At 43.9% G+C, this 22,039-nt stretch overlaps 2 protein-coding genes across 12 annotated transcripts; both read right to left on the minus strand.

Annotated features, from left to right (window-relative positions):
* Window positions 1-1,849: 1,849 nt before the first annotated feature.
* Window positions 1,850-11,630, minus strand: LOC133892295 (casein kinase 1-like protein 3). 11 transcript variants are annotated; one of them, XM_062333051.1, is made up of 17 exons: window positions 11,360-11,630; window positions 11,232-11,272; window positions 10,621-10,690; window positions 10,394-10,542; window positions 8,239-8,334; window positions 8,093-8,163; window positions 7,527-7,588; window positions 7,383-7,446; window positions 6,766-6,850; window positions 6,556-6,682; window positions 6,390-6,454; window positions 5,570-5,627; window positions 4,874-5,013; window positions 3,861-4,058; window positions 3,597-3,775; window positions 3,262-3,351; window positions 1,850-3,127 (listed from the first exon to the last, which is right to left on the minus strand). In XM_062333051.1, the coding sequence occupies exons 1-14, from the start codon at window positions 11,433-11,435 to the stop codon at window positions 3,864-3,866; spliced, it is 1,299 nt and encodes a 432-aa protein (XP_062189035.1). In that variant the 5' UTR covers window positions 11,436-11,630; the 3' UTR covers window positions 1,850-3,127; window positions 3,262-3,351; window positions 3,597-3,775; window positions 3,861-3,863. The 11 variants fall into 11 exon arrangements, with proteins under 11 accessions (XP_062189035.1, XP_062188984.1, XP_062188978.1 ...); XM_062333000.1 differs by having other exon boundaries at window positions 1,850-2,132; window positions 3,023-3,127; window positions 11,232-11,630; XM_062332994.1 differs by having other exon boundaries at window positions 1,850-2,364; window positions 3,023-3,127; window positions 11,232-11,630.
* Window positions 11,631-19,340: 7,710 nt separating this feature from the next.
* LOC133909735 (protein SPEAR1-like) lies at window positions 19,341-19,925 on the minus strand. The gene has a single exon (XM_062352295.1). It carries the CDS (start codon window positions 19,861-19,863, stop codon window positions 19,558-19,560), a length of 306 nt encoding a protein of 101 aa, XP_062208279.1. The 5' UTR covers window positions 19,864-19,925; the 3' UTR covers window positions 19,341-19,557.
* Between the last annotated feature and the right edge of the window lie 2,114 nt (window positions 19,926-22,039).

The following is a 22,039-nucleotide window of genomic DNA, read 5'->3' on the forward strand; positions in this document are numbered from 1 at the left end:
ATTCTTGCAACCATTTTTGTCTGCGATTTCTTTGAATAGATGCTCGTGCTTACCTTGGCATGTACAATGTTGGTACCTGCTGTAAGTCTGAACCCAGCTTACTGAATCCATGCAGATCATTCTCAATGCGGTACAGAAGAGTAGAAGGGAAACCTCGATTTCAATTTTCAGGCCGCATTGGCAGAGTGTATGTAATTGGGTGATGATGTTGTTACGTGCGCGTGATCTAAATCATTGGTAAGCAACAAAGGGAATAATTACAAAGTGCAGGCATCTCCAACTTGAGAAAAAATATAATGTTCGGCGCACCACATTTGCCCTTCAATTGCTAAGAAACCATATGCCTTTTTGGTTAGCATTCCTTCTGAATATAGTTAACTCCAATGAGATGATAATCAAAGCGAGCGTCGCATTTAGTCAAGGAGCTTAATTACCCCTTGGCTGCTTTGCCCGGGAGATAATGCAAAGAGGGTTCATATGATTAGGTCCTCACGGAAAGAAGATGATGGCTCCAGCCTTCTTTTTCTAGGTGCAGAGAATGATTCCATTTGTAATCCGGGTTTCCCGCAGTTCGTGCCAAGCATTTTGCACCTCGAATGGAGGGAACCGATCTGTTTGTTTTTTGGACAACCGATTATTTATGGATTTAATGCAAAAGATTGAGGTGTTCTTTTGTAAAATTATAACTTATGCAAAAGAACTGCAGCACGACGACAATCATATTCACTCTGGTTCTGGCAGTAGGGATTTTCCCTACTGTAATCCCCTCAAAAAAAATATATATTCACTCTGGTTGGAAAAAAAAACAGAGCTTACTGTAGTTTCTCAATTTTGATGGATGATGTTCCCTAGGTTTCCACCCGGGGTATTACAAACACCACGCACTTCCTACACATCAAATTCCAATCCAAAAGTTAAGATACCAAACAACTGCTGATTTGGAGAATCCAAAGCTAAATCTTCGGGCCCAAGATGTTGCATATTACCTCTAGGGAAATAGACAAAATGTCAAGAACAGGTCCACCTAAATCATCAGATGAGTCTATTATGAAATAATCTTATCTCTTCCACAAAGAAAGATGCACAAAGGTTTAAACTATCGATGATACATTTAGGCCAATTGTGGCTGCCCAGCTATGATGGTATGCACCAAGGAACGATGTGTAATATTTTCATGATTGCTAAATTTGTCCGTGCAGGGCAAACTAAAGGTATCGGAACAGGAAGGAAATTGAGCGGTTCACCTGCGCTCGAGCCACCTGTTTATAATTATGCCATCATGTTTGTTGATCACATCCAGTATGATAGAGGTTTAGCTTTAGCATGTCCTCACCTTTTCTTTTTCACCACTTCTTAGTGAGCGACATTATGATGTAGAGCTTGTTCTTAGTGCTTTCTGACATCAAGTGGTTTTAAGATAAAACTTGCTTCCTATTTCAAAATTTTGATTTACCCTCAAAATTCTGCTAACCGTACTGAGCAATACAACTAGCGGTGACACTCCAGGCAGTTGACAAAAGATTTGAGATTTCATTTCTTCCCTTATTCTCTTTTGCATGGCAAAAGAAATGAACACATTTCATAAAGCAAACATCTCGTTATCGCCATTCGTGCAACAAAAGATAAAGGTGGTCCATTGTGATAAGACCCTTTCCTAGTTTGGCGATAGTGGAAGGAGTCATTTGCTCCACAAAACCCTAAATTTTAGGGCAGCAACTCCAAGTGGGGAACCAAAGCGACCTTACCGACGTTTTAAGTACATTAGAGAGGAAACAAACAAAGCATCTCTCTTCATTTCAGAATCTAGGAAAGAATATGCATAGACAATGGCGGATCCAAAACAAAAATATTAGGGTGTCCCACTTGTTAAACTAGATGTTCGAGTGTCTCATTTATTAGACTAGAAGATATCATATATAACTGATACATATGATGAATAACTGAAAAATAAAAAATTACAGTATCTTATACACCCTCTAGCTCTAACATGGGTCCGCCCCTGTGCATAGATATAGGTCAGAGGAGAACACATAGGAAGGTACCAGAGAACAAAGGATAAATACAGTGCTTCCGGCAAACCATTAGCATGGACATCGGAAATGCTCCAAGTGGCGAATGGCACAGAAGATAGGCTGCATTGAGAATAACAGTCACTAGCACAATAAATAAAACTGCACTTGCGCTACAAACTAACATAACAGTTTCTCTGTTCCTGCCGAGCACCTTCTCTTTGCTACCGCGAAAACTCCGATGGCATGGCAAGGTGCAGATCAAGACAGCAAAGGAGCCATTCGGGCAGCGTACATAGCTAGTGACAGCAAACAATGAAAATGTACGCAACTGATAACTGCATATACAAAATGACTGCATCTCGACCGTCAGTAACTTATAAGTGATCCACAATTCAAGAGACATGAATGCAGCCTATGTTCAAGGCATTGGAAAAACATTATACCACGATATTCACACGGTGCTAGCAACAAGGTATTTGGTACTCATAAACAATGAAGTTACCGGAGATAAATACACAGGAATAAGATAGCAAAATCTGACTGACAGACTGGTTTATTTTATTTCATTTTCCTTTTCAACTGACAAACAAGATGTTTGATACATCATAAACAATCAAGTTACCCGAGATGGAGTATGCCACGTAGCACTAGAAAAGTGATTTTCCTCCGTACCTAAGGCCTGACGAAATGATACAGCACGACAACACAACCAAGCAAGTAACTAAGTTGTGACTCCCAACTCCAACGGCTGGATGGCCAACACGACAAGATAGTCTCAAGAAATTTTCTTATGCTATTGACATGGAAACTTGGAGTGCCAGAAAGTTTCATTAACTATCCTGAGTCAATTTTGTGCTAGCAAACCAGCGAATTGGACACTATACCTAAGATCCAAAGCTCAAACATTAGTTACTCGTTCTAATGAAACTATGTTCCATCAAAGTAGACACTTCACCAGAAGCAAGTTTTTCTAAAGCTTCACCAGAACTCCAGAAGAATTGGAAACTTACACTGCCAGAATAAGATAAGTGATTATAGCACCTCCCATGTCTTCAATTACCTCACCCCCCTTCGTGCCTTTTCTTTGGCTACTACTTGAACCATTCCACAGCGACCTGATGCCAACAGTAGATTTTCAGCTGAGTTAATATGAAACACATCTATAAGCAGCTTAGCATGTCACTAGTAAAGTTTATGAAAATAAATTTCCACCAGATCCGTTAAAAAAAATCCACCAATTGTGCAGTACCTGCTTAATATGCTCTGGATATCCCAATGTAGACAACATCTACTTAAGAGGAACGTACTCTGCTCCTGTTCAGTTGAGCTTCTTCAGTACCTAATGCTATAAACATTTAGATCACAAAGCTAACCTCAACAGATAATCATATTGAGACGTGTAGAGGATGCGTATGGATAGATAGCAGAAAGTGCATAAACCCACACCATCATTATTTGCAATATGCCCAGCCCATATATTTATTAACATATAAACAATTTACAAGGCATCCAGGATTATGACAATAAATGTTTAAGCAGCAGCCCAATTAACTGCTCGAGCATTCATCACAACAGCGAGCAAACCTTGCATAATTAGCAGGTAGCATCATCATCCAACGCATCAGTAACCACACCTTACTAACATACATTAGACATCATTATGTCTACATTGACTTTGTGATACTTGACTCCAAATCACCACCTCAAGAGAACAGGGGTCTCTGACTCTAAGCATTTCCTCTTTGCTCCACAAGAGAGATGATCTGTATAGGAACAGGAATGCATTACGGATACCGAAAGTAAGAATCACAGCCAAATGCTACTGTTTGACGAATCTTACAAGTTTACCTGTCACTTTGCTGGGGCATTGTGCTGGAATGTAGGAAGCCAATTGCTTGATGAGCTAGTCATGCTCACAAAACCCTGATTATGATGAAAAGCATCAAACTGCCCTATTTGTCTTGAACTACCATTATCTCTCCACCAGGAACTAGGAAGAGCAACAGACGTTGTCAGCTGCGCTTTTCCAGCATCCATGTCTTGTCTCTGAAATGGTCAACCATCTTATAAATAATAAGAATAATAAGATATATCATATAACTAATCAAGCGACAACAATAATTGGAGGAGTTCTGCAAGGAGGGCAAAGTCATCTTCCTCAAACTCACTCCTCACAAAGCAGCAACTTATTTTACAAAACTTGAACAGGAAACCCCGACAAGAAGGGAAAATTGATTAATTTCAAACTTTGTATTCCTACTAGCGACTAGCTAATAGGAAACCAATTAGATACTTCAGGAGAAAAATAACAAATGCAGCCTTATGAAAAACCAGGACCAGGTATAAGTATTTTTTCCCCTGATCAATAATAGTTGAGCCAACTATCGATGCGCTATCTGATAGCAGTGCCTGTCACATTCCAGCTAGCGGTGGTAATGTAATGGCCACTGGTTCCACAACAGCATTGTTCGCGCCTGGTACTGTAGCGTGAACAAGTAAGTGGTGATATTAAAATGGTGACATTGATTTTCCAAATTCTGGTCAACTTTGCCTGGTATTAAAATGTGTAGGTACCAAGCTCCTAGATTGCAGCAGATCCCAGAAAAATGGTGCAAAAAAAGTGGTGCTACATTGCTGTTCTACTCTTCAGAAAAGCTTTTACATAAGCTATCAACAATGAGACTTTCCTTTGTATTCAAATTTGCGTTTCAAAAATAATTAGCATATCATTTTCAATACACAATGTAAAAAAAAAAGAATCTAGTAGTGAAAAAACTGAATCTTGTGACAGTAAATATATGTTTGATACTATTACTCGCATGACAAAAGAGCAACATGAGAAGTGATTTGGTAGAACTTACAAGGTTCTGGGGAGGCTGGCCACTTGAATTGGGATCTTTGTCAGTTGTCTGTTTGCCTTGCAACTGTGTAGCTGTCCCTGCTGGATGGTTTGTCCCCACATGCGCCTGTGCTTCGTTATGATGAAAAACACCATTTACACCTGTTGATCATAAGGCCACTAATACATATCAATATTATAACTACTGATGATCGCTAATCTGATCTACCAAAAACAGATTGAGAGTGAACAGAAACAGATGTTGTGTCCTAATACTTAAGAAAAATGCCATACTACAGCTGATGGATGAAACCATGGCATATCTTTTTTGCATAGATGTCAAAAGAGTATGTCTTTAAAATTATAGCATCAGCTATTAAGTTTCACAAACTACAACATGAAGAAACTTCCTATAGAATTCTATCAAGATAAATAGTTTATCTCGTCGATGATCTATCAATCCTATAACACACCGCAAAAATAAACAAAATGACTAGACAATACAACAGACTAGTTCAATTCATCTAATTAATAATCTCTGAATCCTATAACAAACCAAAACAATATACAAATAAATGCTTGATCTCACCAATCATCTCTAAATCCTATGGAATACGTGACAATAAAAACAATGACCAGACAATTCTGTACAATATATTTGGTTGACCCTACATGAACTCATATGTACATGATTATCTAAAAGTGCAAAGACCATTACCTGCTTGTTTGTGGACATCTGTTGGGATTGGTCGAGTAATAGGTGCCCCAGGACCATGCTGCCAATACAAGAGGATTTGTTAAGTAGCCATCAAAGTTGTACCATTGCCTAAATAGAGTATGATTTAAGAACTGTTATGAGCCGCTTACATTTCTGCATAATGTTTCCTAAAAGACGAAAAATCATGAGCTAAGCCCATTTCTAGAAAAGAAAAGAAAGTGTTGCCTGATCATGAAATGGACTGTTCAGGACAAATAAAACAAAGCATCAGTGCTTTAAAGGCAGAAGTTGCAGATACATCAGGACGAAAAGTGGAATACCATATTCGTCCCAGCGGCATTCTTGCTCTTACAAAACACCACCACACAAATGTATACGGTGCAACCAAACCAAAAGAGATAACTGGAGAAAGGATAATTCCAGAAGTTGAAACATTAATAGAGGTAATGGAGAACGTTTGAATAGCACGGTTGTAAGACCTCCAGGTGTGAGACTACCAACCAGGACTCAAACCCTGGTTCTAGCAAAAAAAAGGCCCCTTGTAAGACCTCCAGGTGTGAGACTACCAACCAGGACTCAAACCCTGGTTCTAGCAAAAAAAAGGCCCCTCGTTATGTGTTCCCCATAGTCGTGACGCGGTCGCTCAGCGATCGCGTGCGGGCTGTTGCCGGCTTTCGGGGTCTTTTCTCGACCTTAATGCAATGCCTTCAGGATGTCTCTCCTCTTGGGTTGAGTTTTTTTTAATAGAGGTAATGACGGTAGACCCCACTAACCCCACCACCCCGAAGGAAAAAGGTATACAGAACGAACTCAGGCATACCTTTTGTTTTTGGCCTTGTTTATATTTCAAAACTGTCCAGTCAAAGACATAATCAAACTCATAACCTGTTAAAAAAATTAGGAAAATCTTGGTTTTAAAGTAATAAGAAATAAACAAACTCACATATAATATGTTGGACGAAATGCACTACTTAATCAGGGAATACCTTGGCGGGTAAACAAGTCACGAAAAAGGCGCTTCACAAATGCATAGTCAGGGCGCTGATCAAATGTCAATGAATGGCAGTAATGGAGGTAAGACGCAAATTCCACCGGACAGGATTTGCATAAGACCTGACAGTAAGTTTTCTCGATCAGTAATAAACACAGAAAAAGTTGTTTTCCAGAAGTTTGATCTGATATGTTTATGAGATAACCTCAATAGGAGTTGATATCTTTTTCTCACATATCTTGTCATACTTCTGCGTCTTTGTTGCAGCCTTTAGTCCCTGCCAAGGGAGGCTTCATACAGCAATATTTAACAGAATTATAGTTAGCATGAAACAAAGTCAAAGATGTTGAGAATTGAAAATTATTCTTTGTTGCAGCCTTTAGTCCCTGCCAAGGGAGGCTTCATACAGCAATATTTAACAGAATTATAGTTAGCATGAAACAAAGTCAAAGATGTTGAGAATTGAAAATTATGAAAGCTTTTATTTTAAACATGATCTAATGGGAGGAGGACATGAAACTCCGTTACTCAGAAGAATGTCCCGTAAGCCAGAGTTTGGTAATTATGGCAGTTGAACTTCAGCAAATCTATGTGCATTTGCAAATATTTTGCAAATCGTACATACATGGTGTTAGTTGCTAGCAATAACTTTTTTTAGTAAAAAGTGATATGCCGGTTTTATGGCATTATTAGATGCAAATTTTGCTAGTTGTCAAAGCAGGTTTGCAGTTTCTTAAGCACATTGCACCATGCTGTCTAACACACTTCACCACAAGTAGCATCACAGTAAGCGCTACCACACAGCAGAAAAAATAGGCTTACCTTCCTCGGAGAAAATACAGAAGAACATAGCCAAGAGATTCCAAATCATCCCTGCGACTTTGTTCTGCCAATAAGATCCAACAATAATGTCCAAAATCAAAATCAAATGGTGATGTCACAGGTAGTCGAAAGGTTATAACTTACCAATTCCCAGATGGGTATTGCAGCTTGCATAGCGTGCAGTGCCAGTTAAGTTCTTGTTTTCTCTACAGAAAAGCAGCATGTTAAGAAAAAGTTCATGAACAATTGATGTGCTTAGAAATAAATAATTAAATATAAAAGTTTGCAACAAAACTATTTTAAATCTTTCCCTTGCAAATATTTATGAGGGAATTTCCCTATTTAAAATTAAATTCTAAAAATAACCTACCCTGCACATATACTGATTCATGAAATAAGTAAGCAAGCTGCAAACTGTGATTTTAAGTCATGAGGTGGACTACTTGATGTGTGACAGCCTGACAGGTAAACCCCAAGCCACTGAGCCACTGCTAAGAATTCTCCATTTTTGTGAAGCCAAAGGTAAAAACTGAAAGTAAAAGAGCTATAGCACAACATGACAAAAGCACACGATTAGCTAAATGCACAAACCATATTCTGGGAAGTAAAATTATATGCTAGGGGAGAGTATATTTGGAACTTCACATTTTTACCGAAGTAAACCAACATCAAGTTTTACCGAAGAAATAATCTTAGAAATATAAATGTACCTGTAAGGAATATGGCGATTCGTAGTGGAATCCCGGTATCTTTTTGCAAGCCCAAAATCAATTATGTATACCTAATAATCACCAGAGACATTGTTGGTAGCGCATCCAGCACAAATAAGGGGTTTGAATGTTGTCGCATTCTGTACCTGATTTGCTTTCCGACCAAGACCCATCAGAAAGTTGTCTGGTTTAATGTCTCTGTGTAAGTAACCTTTGGAATGCATAAACTCTATTCTTGTAACCTGCCACAATTATTCACAAAAGAGTTGCTCTAGTCAATGATGCATGCTAGTCAACGCACACACGCAAAGAGAAGAAAAACATGAATTGTGTTGGGACACAGAGTCACAGAAAGATGCAAGTAAAAACTTAGAAGACTGCATTCTGTACCACACACATACAGCACTGAAGCATTTAGAAGGAACACAAGCTATGTGATCTGTTGAACTAGCGGATAATATAAATAATCAAGAAAGAGACAAAAGCAAGGTCCAAAGGACCGACGAGAAACAATAATTATAGCACAACACAACATTTCTTTTAGTAAGTAGTAACCCTAAGGAATAAAAACAAGCTCTTAAGTGTTCATTGACAATCCGAAATGAAAACTACTGCACAAACAAAGTTTCACATGGAGTCAGATTTCCAAACATTGTAGAAACTTCGCCGAGGTATACATATTATGCACAAGGTAATCACTACTACTTAAAAAATACGTAATGATTCCTGTACCAGACAGGACGTCCTGCCACCCCCTCCCCCGAGCTCTGGCAGGTGCTCCCTCCGCTCTCATCTCTGCACATCGCGCACACGCGTCTTCCGCAGCTCTGCGTCCGCGCCGCCGCTGGCCTTGCGCACCTACGCCGCTCCTCCCCGGCATCCCTTCTCTACGGCAGGGACATCGCTCCTCCCCGGCCTCCCCGACGCTGTGCCGCGAGATCTACCAGAAGCGCTGACGGCAAACCCTCTCACACCCTCACTCCTCCCCGTGTTGCGTGTCGTCCGCTGTCGTCACCCCTATCCGCCACAACCTTGCCGCCGCCCTTCGCCATCCAAGACGTGTCGCTGCCTTTCGCCGGCTAGTACGCACCGCCCCTGCTCGCCATCCAGGACACGCCGCCGCCCCTATCTGCCAGGACCTCGCCGCTGCTCTTCACCATCCAGGATGTGCTGCCCCTGCTCACCATGACCTCGAACTAGCACACGCGACAGAGAAGATCTGGATTAGCAGCCACGACCGCAAGTATGATAACCCGAACCAGTATTAGTGAGGAGAATTGCGCACACATGCATGATACCATTGTTCCTCTTTTATTCAGGAATATATTGTGGTGTTGCTCAGGAATGGAAGGTGCAGGGATGAGGCTGCAAATGAGCTGCTGTTTTTTTGGGCGATGACAATGATGCATTTGTATCCTGGTTATTTGCTTTCATCTGAACTTTCATACTTCATTTTCATTTGTTGCACCATGCATTTTCTCTAACAACACCGTGAATCTATCTATGGTCATGCAGGTTATGGTATCACCTCTCCTCAAATTTGCACCTTTATGTGCAACCTAAAGTTATAACTACTAATGATGAAGCTAAAAGCACTAGCAGTATTGCTAGAGGATTGCATGTTCGAGTTTGACTAGCAGTATACAGGCCAATCGTGAACCTGAAGCTGAAATCCAAAAGACAACGAGAACTCATCAGAAAAGAGAGTGGGATCTCGCGTTTGGATAGTGAGATTTTGGGTGAAATGTAGCTGAAAATTCTGCTTGTTTGATCCTCATTTATGTGCTCGTTTGAATGGTGGTTTTGGTGTCGTTAGATTGTGGTAGATCTAGAGTAGGTTCATCGTGGCATGGTGAAAGCATGGTGTTCTTGGGAGTTTGTTGAAGGGTCAGCCGAAAATTCAAATTTAGCTAAAAAAACACGCTCATTTTTCTTTTTTTTTAAGGGTTGGGTGTTTTTAGTGGAGGATTGGAATGCCATTACCAAATATGCGGCCTTTTTATAGGAAGGGGAATGAGATGAATTTCCTCTACCTAGTTGTTGTGCCTTGTTTTTATGACGGTTGTTTGTTCGCTGTAGGTATGAATTCCAAATGCAGTATGGTTTAATTGGATGGTCAGTGAGTGCATTGCTTGGCTATGCTCAGGGGGCGAAAGACAAGCGTGTGATTTCTTTCATTGATGTAAGCAATAACTTTTGCATATATTTGATGTCATCTTGTGCAATTTTTGTTTCCGTTGCAATACATGGGCACTCAACTATAACACTAAAATGAAATAAGCAATGCCAGTTTCCACTCACCATCTGATCTGCCAACATTAGGACAGTCTTCAGCGAGAACTTCCTGCCACAGTAGACAAACAGATCCTCCAGGCTTGGACCCAGCAAATCAATGACAAGAACATTTTCTTCTCCATCTACACCACACCACTTAACGTTTGCAATGCCACCTGGATGTCAGAACATCAGCCCCTATAAACTCATGATATTATCTTACATAAGCAAATTATTTAAATGATGGCACGTACTTCCCCCTTGGAGAGCGTTGTAGAGCTTTGCCTCGTAAAACAACTGGGGATGCTTCGTCTTGCTACTCTCCTGCCAGTGAGGTTAGCAATATTAGCTTTTCTAGTGCATAGAATTATATAAACCAAGAAATAATTAGGTATTAACAAACACACTGGAAGCAGACCTTTTACTTAACAGAAAAATTCAGATAAAACAATAATACTGGATTTTGGCTCTCACCCCATATGATCCTAATAAGAGATTTTACCAAAAGGACTATAATTTGCATACGAGAATCATAATCATGACCAACAACCACCATCACGTAGAAAACTAGCCAATTAGTCGTACAACCGAACTAAACAAGAACAAAAGGCGAGCTAGGACCATGCAAACCGCATCATTATTAGCATTTTAATCTACTCCTCCGCAGCTAGAACAATTAAGAAATTTGAGGCAACATTTTAGGACAGCATTACAGCGACCAGATCATCCGCCCCCACTGAATCCAGCAGACCAATCCATGTGCACCCCCCGCTTGATTAATCTTATCCGAGAATGCAATCAACAGGTGTCCAGTGAATCAAGGAAATGAAGAGAAGAGAGAGGAGATAGTCCAAAGCACACTCACAATCTTCACGGCGACGATCTCGTAGGTGTCCACGTGCGTAGCTGAAACAGCAGCAGCAAAATCGTCGGCACGGTGTAAAGCGTGACGAGACGCGGAAGGAATTGGAAGAGAGAGAGAGAATCGGTGACCGAGGTAGATCTCGCCGAAGGAGCCGCAGCCGATCTTCCGGCCGAGCTTGAACTTGGCGGCGACGATGCGGTCCATCTCCCCGGCGCGCGAGGCGAGGCCAACACCCCGGGGGAATTCAAGGACTGACCTTGGGGTTGGTTATAGAAGCGGAGGCGTCGCGTTGGGCCCCGGGGCTCCGATTGCTTGGCGCCGACGTCGGCCTGCGGCAGCGGGTGGAGAATAGACCGTCGCGCTGCGCCGCTCCCAAGTCCAGTGGCCTGTCCTCTCGGCTTGCCGTGTGGGGTGGAGCTTCGGGTGATCCTTCCTTGGCCTCTGCGGGTGCGGTGGGACCTCGCTGTCGGGGGGGGGGGGGTGGGGGGGGATTCGTCGGTGTGCTCTCAACTGAGACGGTAAACAAAATCTACAGCACGGGCACGGTTATCATCATGAAAAGCTGCATCGTCCACTCCGTGCTGCTGCTGGCGGCACTCATGTAATACCCAAAAGAAAAAATGTGACATCTTAAACCGTTGTTTGGTTAAACGATTGGAGATACCGATAGGTATTTCATCGAGATAATTTTGTTTTGTTCAGTGAGATCAGCTCTCACCCATATTCGACCCGACTCGTCCAACCTGCTCCCATCACCTCCAATCTAGCCGTTGTCGCCACTGCCTCTCGCCGCCGTCGCCGGCCTTCCGTCGCCATGCAGTGGGTGCAGGGGTGTGGTGGGGCGTGGAGAGGGAGGCACGGAAAGAAGGAAAGAAAAAAGAAGAAGAAGAAGTAAAGAAAAAAAAAAGAAAGAAGAAAAAAAAAAGAAATGAAGGAGGAAGAAGAAGGGAGGAGGAAGTCGTATGTGGGTTCACTGGTTTTCTTCGTTGGTTTGTGGTTCTACTCAAAGGTAATTTCTCTATAGTCCATAGATGTTTGTAGGAGGTTGAGATCGATCATCCACGTCGTTAGATGGGTGTGTTGTTGATCCGGTTAGTGAGTAGCGCATCAATTTAATTTGAGTATAACCGGTGTTGGATGCGAGTGTATGTCTATAATAAAAGTTGTAGTTCACGTCATAGGCTTTCTGATGGTGTTGAGTTTTTTTTTTTTTGGGTACGCAGTTTAGATATTTTTGGCTAATTGGTGTTGGTTCCCCGTGAGGATTAGCCCGTATATTGTATCTTGTTCTTTGGCCTTCAATCAAGTTAGAGGAGGTTTGTGCTTGGTGTCTTACGAGCTAGTTAATAGACGTCTTTCTGTAGCCTTTGATTGTCGGTTTTTTGAGGGGTTTTGGGCGTAGAAGTATGCACCTTCTTTTACTTTATCGTTACGATGTCTTGGTGCTAATTAAGTGTTTGTTCAGGTGGTGCCACTTCGATCGTATCTAATACCCGCCTTCATCACCAGTGAAGGCAAGTGAATGTGGCGGATGGCTACACTTTAACCTGTTATTTAGTTGCATCTATTCTTTTAATTGCAATGCATATATCTAACCTGATAAACTGATTATAAGTTTATTACCCTGTTATTTACCTTCTAGAAGTTTACTCAGTTCTCGATTTATAAATTGCAGGCCACTTGCAGTTGTTTATTACTATACTATATAATTCTTGAAGCCTTAAGGATACCCTGAAGTTATGTTATTGGTTATGTAGGAAGCATGTTGTATATATGTATGTCATGTATTGGAAGTTATGTCACAGTCTTCTGATCGTGACCGTACCGATACAACACCGCATGTTACCTGAGAAAGGGTACGGTGCACATGCTTACGTTATCCGAGGAGAGGTAAGTGTGCGAAATAGCATATCATATGCATATTTATGCATTCATATTAAGTTCTTTAATTTGTTCATATCAATATCTTACTTCTTTAAGTTAGCTTATATATATATGATACTATCGGTGACATGGGAACCAGGGGTCCTCGAGTCCCGAGGTCAGGACAGCAGAGTGCCACGTGGCGCCCTCTCTCGGGGATTATCTCCCCAAGGTCTGAGAAGACCAAGTTTCGGGAGAGGGAGCTCGGGGCCATGAATAGTAGTTCCCGAGTACCCGAGTTCCCCGATGACCCGAGAAGGCTAAGTTCCAGGAGAGGATACTCGGGGTTATGAACAGTGGTCCCCGAGCACCTGAGTTTCCCAATGACAAGAGAAGTCAGTTCCGGGAGATGGTGCTCGGGGCCATAAACAGTGGTCCTCGAGCACCCGAGTTCCCCGAGGACTCGAGCAGTCAAGTTCCGGGAGAGGGCGCTCGGGACCATGAACAGTGGTCCCCGAGAACCCAAGCAGTCAAGTTCCTGGAGAGGGCGCTCGGAGCCATGAACAGTGGTCCCTGAGCACCCGAATTCCCCGAGGACCAAGAAAAGGTATATCCGGGAGGGAGTGCTCGGGACTATGAACAGTAGTCCCCGAGCACTCACAGTTCCCTGAGGGTCTGAGAAGTCCTTCGTCGGTGGTCCCCACAGGGGCTCAACGGTGAGGTGTCAATTGGTGAGAGATTCGATGCTGCATTTAAGAGGGCGCGTGGCCTGTCACTTCCAACCACTCCCCCCACGCCTGCTGTCAGTTTCTGTCACAGTCTGGCGGGGAGGTATGGAGACATTTAATGCACAGGTCCCATCGAGCGTCATCCGGCCCGCCTCGGGATAACGTCGCAGGGTTCGAGGCGCAATGTCTGCCGCCCTGCTGTGTCAGACTCGTTCTGACCGGGCTGGCACACGGGGCTGCTCGGTGGCTGCCCGGCGGGCCCTCCCCGCAAAACCCGCTGAAAAGCGGGATGATGACTATAGGACCGGACGGGGGCGCGTTTTCAACCCTCCCCGTCACCTCAAGCTGCAGCCTATGATGGTTGCCTTCCACTTATAGCGTCTTGGAACTTGCGACATCCTTTCTGGGCACGCTACCCGTCCTGACGGGTATAAAAGAGGGGCGGGCTCCCCGGAGAAGACAGACCGAACAAACGGACCAAGGCTGGAACAACGAGCTCTAGACGATGACAGAACAAGCCCGGACAGCAAGTCTTCAAGACTAAGACAAGCTCACGAAGCTTTAGATTTAGAAAAATATTCTTGTAACTCAGTAGATCCTCAGAGAAACATTCTCAGAGTATTTATAGCACACACACAGGAGTAGGGTATTACGCTCCGCGCGGCCCGAACCTGTCTAAAATCCCCTTAGCATTTATTTCCTCCTGCACCCGATCATCCCTTCCACCTGCATCTCATTTACTCACATTCATTTCCCATACAAGGCGGATCCAGAATCATCCCCCCGGCCGAATCTCAAAGGGGTCCTTCCGGATCCCCGCTTGTGGAGTTCATCCTCCGACAGATACGGTTGTGAAGGATTATGCTAGATGATGTTAAAATGATTGATGTTATCATTAGACTTTCTTAGACACATTTCTTCTTGATGATGATAGTCGGTTTCATTTCTATCCATTTAAAGATGATAACTTAGTCAACTATGCTAAATAGCTTGTTAAAGCAAACTCGATTGTTAAGATTTTTGAATCTCAGCTTTGCTTTCCTTCCAGATCCATTTTGAAGTGACGACATGCATGTTGGATGGGTAACTGCACATCGATCGCACTTTCACGTTTCTCTTTTGATTAAGCTTGTTATGCTGCTAGTTGGCAACACTTTGTCTTGTGTTGTATTTTTTTTTCTTCCTATGATGGCTTAGTTGTATCATTGAGGCTTGTACCTCGTTTGCTAGGATTTTATGTTGCTAGTGTGATTATCTATAATCTGTTATTTGTTTCTTTGTGTTTGTTGCTAGTTATATCTCTAATTTTAGGAGATGTACTGTCGAAATTTACTTTAAACTTCGGTAGATTTATAGGTTGGTTTGAGTGATATTTCGAACTTATGATGATCTCTGAGGTGTTACAACTCACCTGGCGTAGCCGCATACTTTAGGAGGTCACCAACGCCGTCCGGGAGGCCAAGGATATGCCATCATCGAGGGTTATTGCTTGGCAGTCAGGGAACTCTACAACTGCCCAGCTAGCGCATTCAGTGGGTTAGAAAGCCAATGGCCGGTTCAACATTATGCAAAATTTATTCAGAGAATTTGTTTTTTTTTTCAATGTGGGCCTGGTGTTGCATGTAATGACTGAAAAAAAGTTAAGAGCCTTGGTTCATTGTTGAAAAGATGCACTTTTCTTTTCAGAGGAGGCTAGGTTTGAGTATTGAAAAGATAATAAACTTGGTGCATGTAATTTCAGATAATTCCAGGAATTGAAGCACAAGGAAAGAAATGTGTTCACTCCACTTCCACGCCGTCATGGAGCTTGAAGAGATGTTCCGTGCCTTCCCCACAGCTCGGCGTGCTTCTCCACGACGTCCTCCGCGACGAGGTCGCCCCTCCCAAGCCCGACGAGGTAGCATGTCACCCGTAGTGGTTTTCCAGCGATTCCGGCATGGCCATATCCATGTCCCCGCACTGCTGCTAGATCGACACGACGAAGCACACACCCAGCATCTCCAACTCTACGCGCAGCCACGGCGACGTACACGTCGCATCCACCCGCAATCCAGCCTAAACACGTGGTTAGCGTGCTGCTCGTGCGGCGATGCATTGCTTGCACAACCGACCGTGCGACTAGGCCGGAGCCGACCTTACGGCTGAAAAGCCTGAACTCGGCGTGCACGACGACGTTGTTGCGTCTTGCGACATTGTTGGTGTATTGAATAAGGGGTTTTCTTGTTATGAAAGTCCGCATATGAGAATACTAGTTGACGGTAGATATTTTTTATAAGATTGTGATCCTATGGTGCAACCAGGTAAGGCTCTCGCGATCAGCGCTCGGAATATTTAACCTTTTGTTACTCTATCGGAGTAGCAATTCCTCACTGAGGATGATAAAATAGGCCCTCCTGAGTCTATGACAGTAGGTGTAGTGTTAAATTTGTCAATCTACCGGATGACAGGGTGGCAAAAAACAAATGCCACCTAGCCCTCTGGCCACAGAGATAAGCATTGCGACCAGCCTCACTGGTTGCATGATAAACATTTCATCTTAACCTATCAAGTCGCATTAAATACTATTTACTCAACTATTTTCTTTCTCCCGATACCTCTTTCAGTGAACAAAGTCTTAACTAGCGTAGACATGCAATATCCTGTCCTAATATTAAATACTATAGGATAGCGTTGCAGACAAGCATGATGTCGCACGACTGATGAGATAGCATCCCAGACGAGCATGTGGCTTAGGACGACGAGACAGGGCATGCAAGTCGACCGGTGTAGGGTCTGTATACCTACGCTACCGAGGGGTAGTTGGTTTCGTTAGTGTTATACCTATCACGCTATTAGCATAGTCTATTGGTATGTATATTACTACTACTATATAAATATAGGAGGATCGGATTTATAAGAAGAAGAAGAACACATATGTAAACAGTTTATACTATCTATAAAATAATACACAGTATGTAGAACTATTATTCTACGAGATATAGATATCTGAATCTAAATAATTTTAATATTCTTAAGTTCATACCTACCTACCCACATCGAATACATCGATCACACGGCCATCACTCGGTGTACTCCAAAGTATTGTTAGAGATTGCTCTCGACAGACGTCTCAACGCGGAGGGAACAGTGGCGCGCACCGTTGGAGGATGTGACAAGACATGTTCGGCGGCGCCGACGGCTGCATCCCGAGCGAGAAAGCGCGGCGTTGCTCGACGTCAAGCGCGGCTTCTCCAGCGACCCGGACGCGTCGTGGATCGACCACCCATATCCCGGATTGCTGCGGGCGGCGTGGCGTCCATGGCCGCGTCGCGGAGCCCCGGACCTCCGACTACCGCGTCTCGCGCAGGACATCAACCGGGACAGCCTAGGCGCAAGGGCGTCTCCGCTCCCACTGTTCCTCGGCTCGCTTGCCGGTTTCCGATCCGGTACCTCATCCTCTCCTAAACGGACATCGCCGGCGAGATCCCGCCGCAGCTCGGAGACCCTGAGCGATCAAGGCGATGGATAAACGGCGAAAGGCTTTTCTGTGGCGAGGGACGGAGATGGTAATGGGCATCACCGCCGGGCTGTTTGTGCTGCGGCATCCGCGGTTCCGGAGCAGGCTGCCTGCCGTGCTCAGCAACTTCGTCCGGCCCTATGGCTCAGCTCGGTACTGCCTGCAGCCGTCGACCTCTAATGTTTCCTCTTTCTTCTTAGCCCTTGGTCAGGGCCGGTTCGTTCAAGCGGGTGGAGTCCTGATTGGAGGAAGCGGAAGGGAGTGAGAGGCGTCCGGAACGCGGCGGCGCTCCAGCGAGCTACGGCGTGCAGCGTTGTAGCGACGACCAGGAGTGGTCGGTATTGAAACCGCGACCAGCGGTGGACTGTATTTAAAGTACCGACCACCCTCGGGGCCCTCGCAGCCGTTTGTTCGGACCTGTACGTACGGCCCAGATCGGGCGTGGGTTGCACTCGGGGCTCGTCGTCCTTGTCAGGTAGACGCGGGCGCTGGACGACGCCATGGCGGAGGCCCGAGTACAGCGGGAGCATGATGCAGCACCGCGGCGGAGCACGGGCTCTGGCCTCGGCGGCGAGCCCGCTTCGTTCAAGAACAGGGTGCTCTGGTCTGGGCAAAGCGTCTGCGAGGCGTGGGGAGACGCGCGGGGGCGTCAGCTCGCACCTCGCCGCCCTCTTGGTCGTCGGCACTGCCGGTGTTGTCTCTGCTGATGCAAGTTTGCGACGCAAGATCGAAGTGTACGATGGTCAGCGAGCGCTACAGCAGCAAAGGCTGAGTACTTATTTTGTAGGTTCAGACTTTCAGAGTGGTCATGCATGAAGAATTGAAGCATCAGGTTGTGAACAGAAATCAAACGTGCTGCTCTACATGGAGAAATTCAAAGCACTGACAGCACACAATGGTTTATGTGCTACTTTCAAGGCAGCATGGTCCTCATATGACAGCACGCAATGGTTTGCCGTTTGCGAGCAAAATACAATTCAACGCATAGTTATGTTGCAGTTAGAGAAGTTATTGATCATCCATCTGAAGACAAAAGCCATATTTTCTGTTCTTGCTCAATTTGCAAAATATTTGTCAGGTGCATACTTGGAGGTGTAACCATGGGCCGTTTTCGAGGTGATTAGCCTCCTTTTGTCATGGCCGGTGCAAACGGGGCATCATGGAGGCTGGCCCCCGGGAGGAAGGAGAGGGGAAGGGGCCAAGCAGCATCCGAAATGCGGCGGCATCCTTGTCATGACCATACAAAGTGACGATGGCTGACAACCTAGCGAGCAGAGTCTTTCGAGAACAGCTGAGCTCGCTCTTGTCTGGTCGGGATTCCGTGGCGGCGTGGAGATGGCCTGCTTTGGGAGATCGAGCGCGCGGGATCATCGTGCGGCCTCTACCATTGCCGTCCTCTTTGCAGTCGGTAAAATATTAAACCGATCAAAATATTTCGGTTAAATTTGATTCTAGGAAAGTATAAAACGAACCAAGCACGTAAAGAAGAAGAAGCGTGCAGCCTCGTGGTGCAATGGCAAGGATTTGCATCTGGGTCTCACAATTAAATGGTAGAAAATCTTAGGGACAAATTTCAAATTTGAGACCTCGTATTTTGATTACAACTAGACTAACTGACTTCTTATGTTCCTATGGTGTTTGTTTGTTTTATATCAAATTTTAAATTTGACTATTTTATTTTATTTTATTTTGATTAGATAAATCATATTTACTCTCAACATTTTCTCTCAAATGTTTGTGTTGGAACACATGCATTTCCGCCTGGGGTCGGAAAAGTTTATTCTTAAATTCATGCCAAATTTATGAGATATCTCTACATCACAAATAAGCAATGAGCTAGCTAGGCAATTAATAATCTAGGCTCTATCGTCGGTGTTCCCCTCCTGCATGCATAGGCTCAGCTGAATCAGCTGATCAAGCCCACTCCCAACCCAGAACACAAGAATCGCTGCAGCTATAATCTCAGCTCCAAGTCGACCTCCTCCGCGCTGGACCCGTCGCTCGTGCTCACCCAGTAGTGCTGCCCCAGCCTCTGGCCCGGCGAATCCCTCACGTCGTGCGGGAACAGCGGCGGCGGCGGCGGGCTCGAGCTGTACGGCAGCAGGTTGTCGTAGTACTGCACGCCGATGATCCCCCGGTCCGTCGACGCAAGGCTGCAGTCCTGAAATCACAGTGAAAATGTCCGATCAGATGCGGGTAGTGAAAGCAAGCAAGCAAGCAATGTGGCGGCCGGCGTTCCTCAGTGTCGCAGGGGACGTACCGTGAGATATGGCTGGAACGACGACGGCGCACCGGCCACCGGAGCAACTTTTGGAGCGGCGAATGGCACCTGCAATCTGACATCCTGGTGCGGCGCGTGCGGCTGGCCGGAACGGCAGGCGGCCATCATCTGGTTGTGGAGGCGGATCTTCTCCAGCTGCGCCACGCCCAGCCCGCGCTGCGGCGGCTTGTTCGCCTTCTGCTCCGCCGCCTTCTTGCTCCCACGCCTACTCGCTGCCCTGCCGCTCTCCATGCACATTTCCTCGCCGGCGTTGGTGCTTCCCATCAACTAGCTCTATCTGCGCGATGGATTTGTGTATGCAAGACAGCGACAGCTGCTCATATATTAGACGCACCGGCACCGCAGATCGAGCGCTAGCTAGCTAGCTAGCTGTATGGGATCCGAGAAAGGTTGAGACCGATCAGAATGGCCTCCTCGATTTTGTATCGCAACTTCCAAGAACGATCGATCGCTCTGGTCATGACTTTTGTGTCATCCATGGTGTCTTTTAGGCTACTTTTAATACTTTTTTTTGTTAGGTGATGCTTAAAAGAAGAAAGAAAAAAATAATGTTAAAGAATAAGTTTTTAATGGATATATGTATTTGGCTAGTTTCGTAAGATCTTTTAAAATAATTATTATCTCACTATCATTATGATTACTTAAAAAGCTAGCTTCTTTCTAAAAATAAGTTTATTTTATTTCATCTTATCTTTAAATTACTTGCCACTTTATCTTTTTACTTATATAGATATTAAGTAATATTTAAAAACTTAGCATGGAGAGTTGCCTTAGAATCCGCAAAATTAACTGCTGATTAGCTGCCAATCCAACGGCCATGGCTGTTCTGAGTCTACATGTCTTAAACAAAGCCCCACGCATGTCGCGAGCCTTGCAATTTGCATGATCCACTAGTGGCATGATCGGTCCATCATGTTCCGTCCATCATGCCATTTGTTTTTGCGTGGAGTTGACGACTTACGTAGCATTTGCCAAAGTAAAGGATATTGTTATATGGGGAAATATAACTTTGTAATATATTTCGTATGTACGATCTATCTTTGATATTCACTTCTCTTATTTATTTATTAATTTTCTTATATACTTTATATTTTTTTACATAATATTTTAACACGAATTTTAACATAAATAGACAGTTAAAATAAATGATACGTGCTTTGCGGATTTTTTCCTTCCACAAGGTGTGTAAGATACGCATGCATGGCGTGGGCTTGGTTTCACCCAAATATTTTTGCAGAGCTCGGAAGCATCTGATCGAAGCTGCCTCCTTCTGGATTAATTTGTTTTCGATCCAGACGGAGTGCGATTAAGATGCATTAATTGGATATCTATTACGCAGCTAATTATACTTGTACCACGCGAGACTTGCAACCGTACGTGTCCGGGGCACTGCCCATATGCTATTGCTAAGCGTGATTAGAGCAGATTTGCTCAGATCTTAATTGATTTGCGCAGATTTTTCTAACATGCACCGTGGTAGTTGGTACTGTGCACTTTGAAATGTGATCTTTCTAGGACTCGGCGATTTGTAGGCAACTAGCAGGCACGTTAACCACTGTGTTAAACAGTTGTTAATCACATACAGCACTGTGCAAAATCAATCGGGATGGATTCTAAAACAAAAACAATTGGGTTCAGAGGTTGGTTTGGAAATCATCTCGGAAGATCTGGTAGATCTAACTCAAAGATTGCATAAAAAGAAAAGACATCAATTAATTGATAGATCAGAGAGGGGGTGACATTAACAATCATGCATTAAAATATTCATGTTTTTCTCAACTAAACAAAGAACAACTACAATCACTCCAAGAAGACAGTTACACTCGTTCGGGTATTATAAAGCACTATTAAATCATAAAAGGTATAGTACCAGCTAGTCCACGTGAAGCGAGTGTAGATTTTAAAGCAGTTATAACTGGATTATAACGATCACCAAGTAAAATTAGTACAATCTTAAGACATCCTCTAATCATTGCTGCTTTACGATAAAAGTTCATTTTATCTGGAAGCATATAAATGCATCCGGTAAAATGTTCAAAAGTTCGCTTCAGAGCCTGAAGCCATCTCCTAGAATTCTCCTTTCTGTTTTTCAATATTCTACTCAGATCAGATCAGTATACTTCCAAGGAACATTGCCGACCAGGACCCAATCGCCATCCTTATCTTCATAAGTCAGCACAAATTCACCATCGTTTTTGCTCTCAGGTACACCATCCTTCCTGGTATGACGTTAGACCCACTCCTACCTGTAAGGACATGTAAACATATAAAAGAAGTTCTTCTCACACTAAAACTTGTAACAACAAAACACCTAATAGTATTATACAACATTCTTATTTTTTATAAATAATTCATATTACCTAACATGAAGAAATAGATATATTGTATGATATATCAAAAACCCCAGGAGGGTCCTCCATTTTGGATCCCTATATATCTA

Source organism: Phragmites australis, chromosome 2 (assembly GCF_958298935.1).
Source record: "Phragmites australis chromosome 2, lpPhrAust1.1, whole genome shotgun sequence".
Taxonomy (NCBI): Eukaryota; Viridiplantae; Streptophyta; class Magnoliopsida; order Poales; family Poaceae; genus Phragmites; species Phragmites australis.

Coding starts and splice junctions, on each gene's coding strand:
- LOC133892295 (XM_062333037.1), bottom strand. CDS start 11,435: ATGGACCGCATCGTCGCCGCCAAGTTCAAGCTCGGCCGGAAGATCGGC. Junction 8,164..8,238: donor TTGGTCGGAAAGCAAATCAG/GTACAGAATGCG, acceptor GGTGATTATTAG/GTATACATAATTGATTTTGG. Junction 6,851..7,382: donor CTGTATTTTCTCCGAGGAAG/GTAAGCCTATTT, acceptor TGCTGTATGAAG/CCTCCCTTGGCAGGGACTAA.
- LOC133909735 (XM_062352295.1), bottom strand. CDS start 19,863: ATGGGAAGCACCAACGCCGGCGAGGAAATGTGCATGGAGAGCGGCAGG.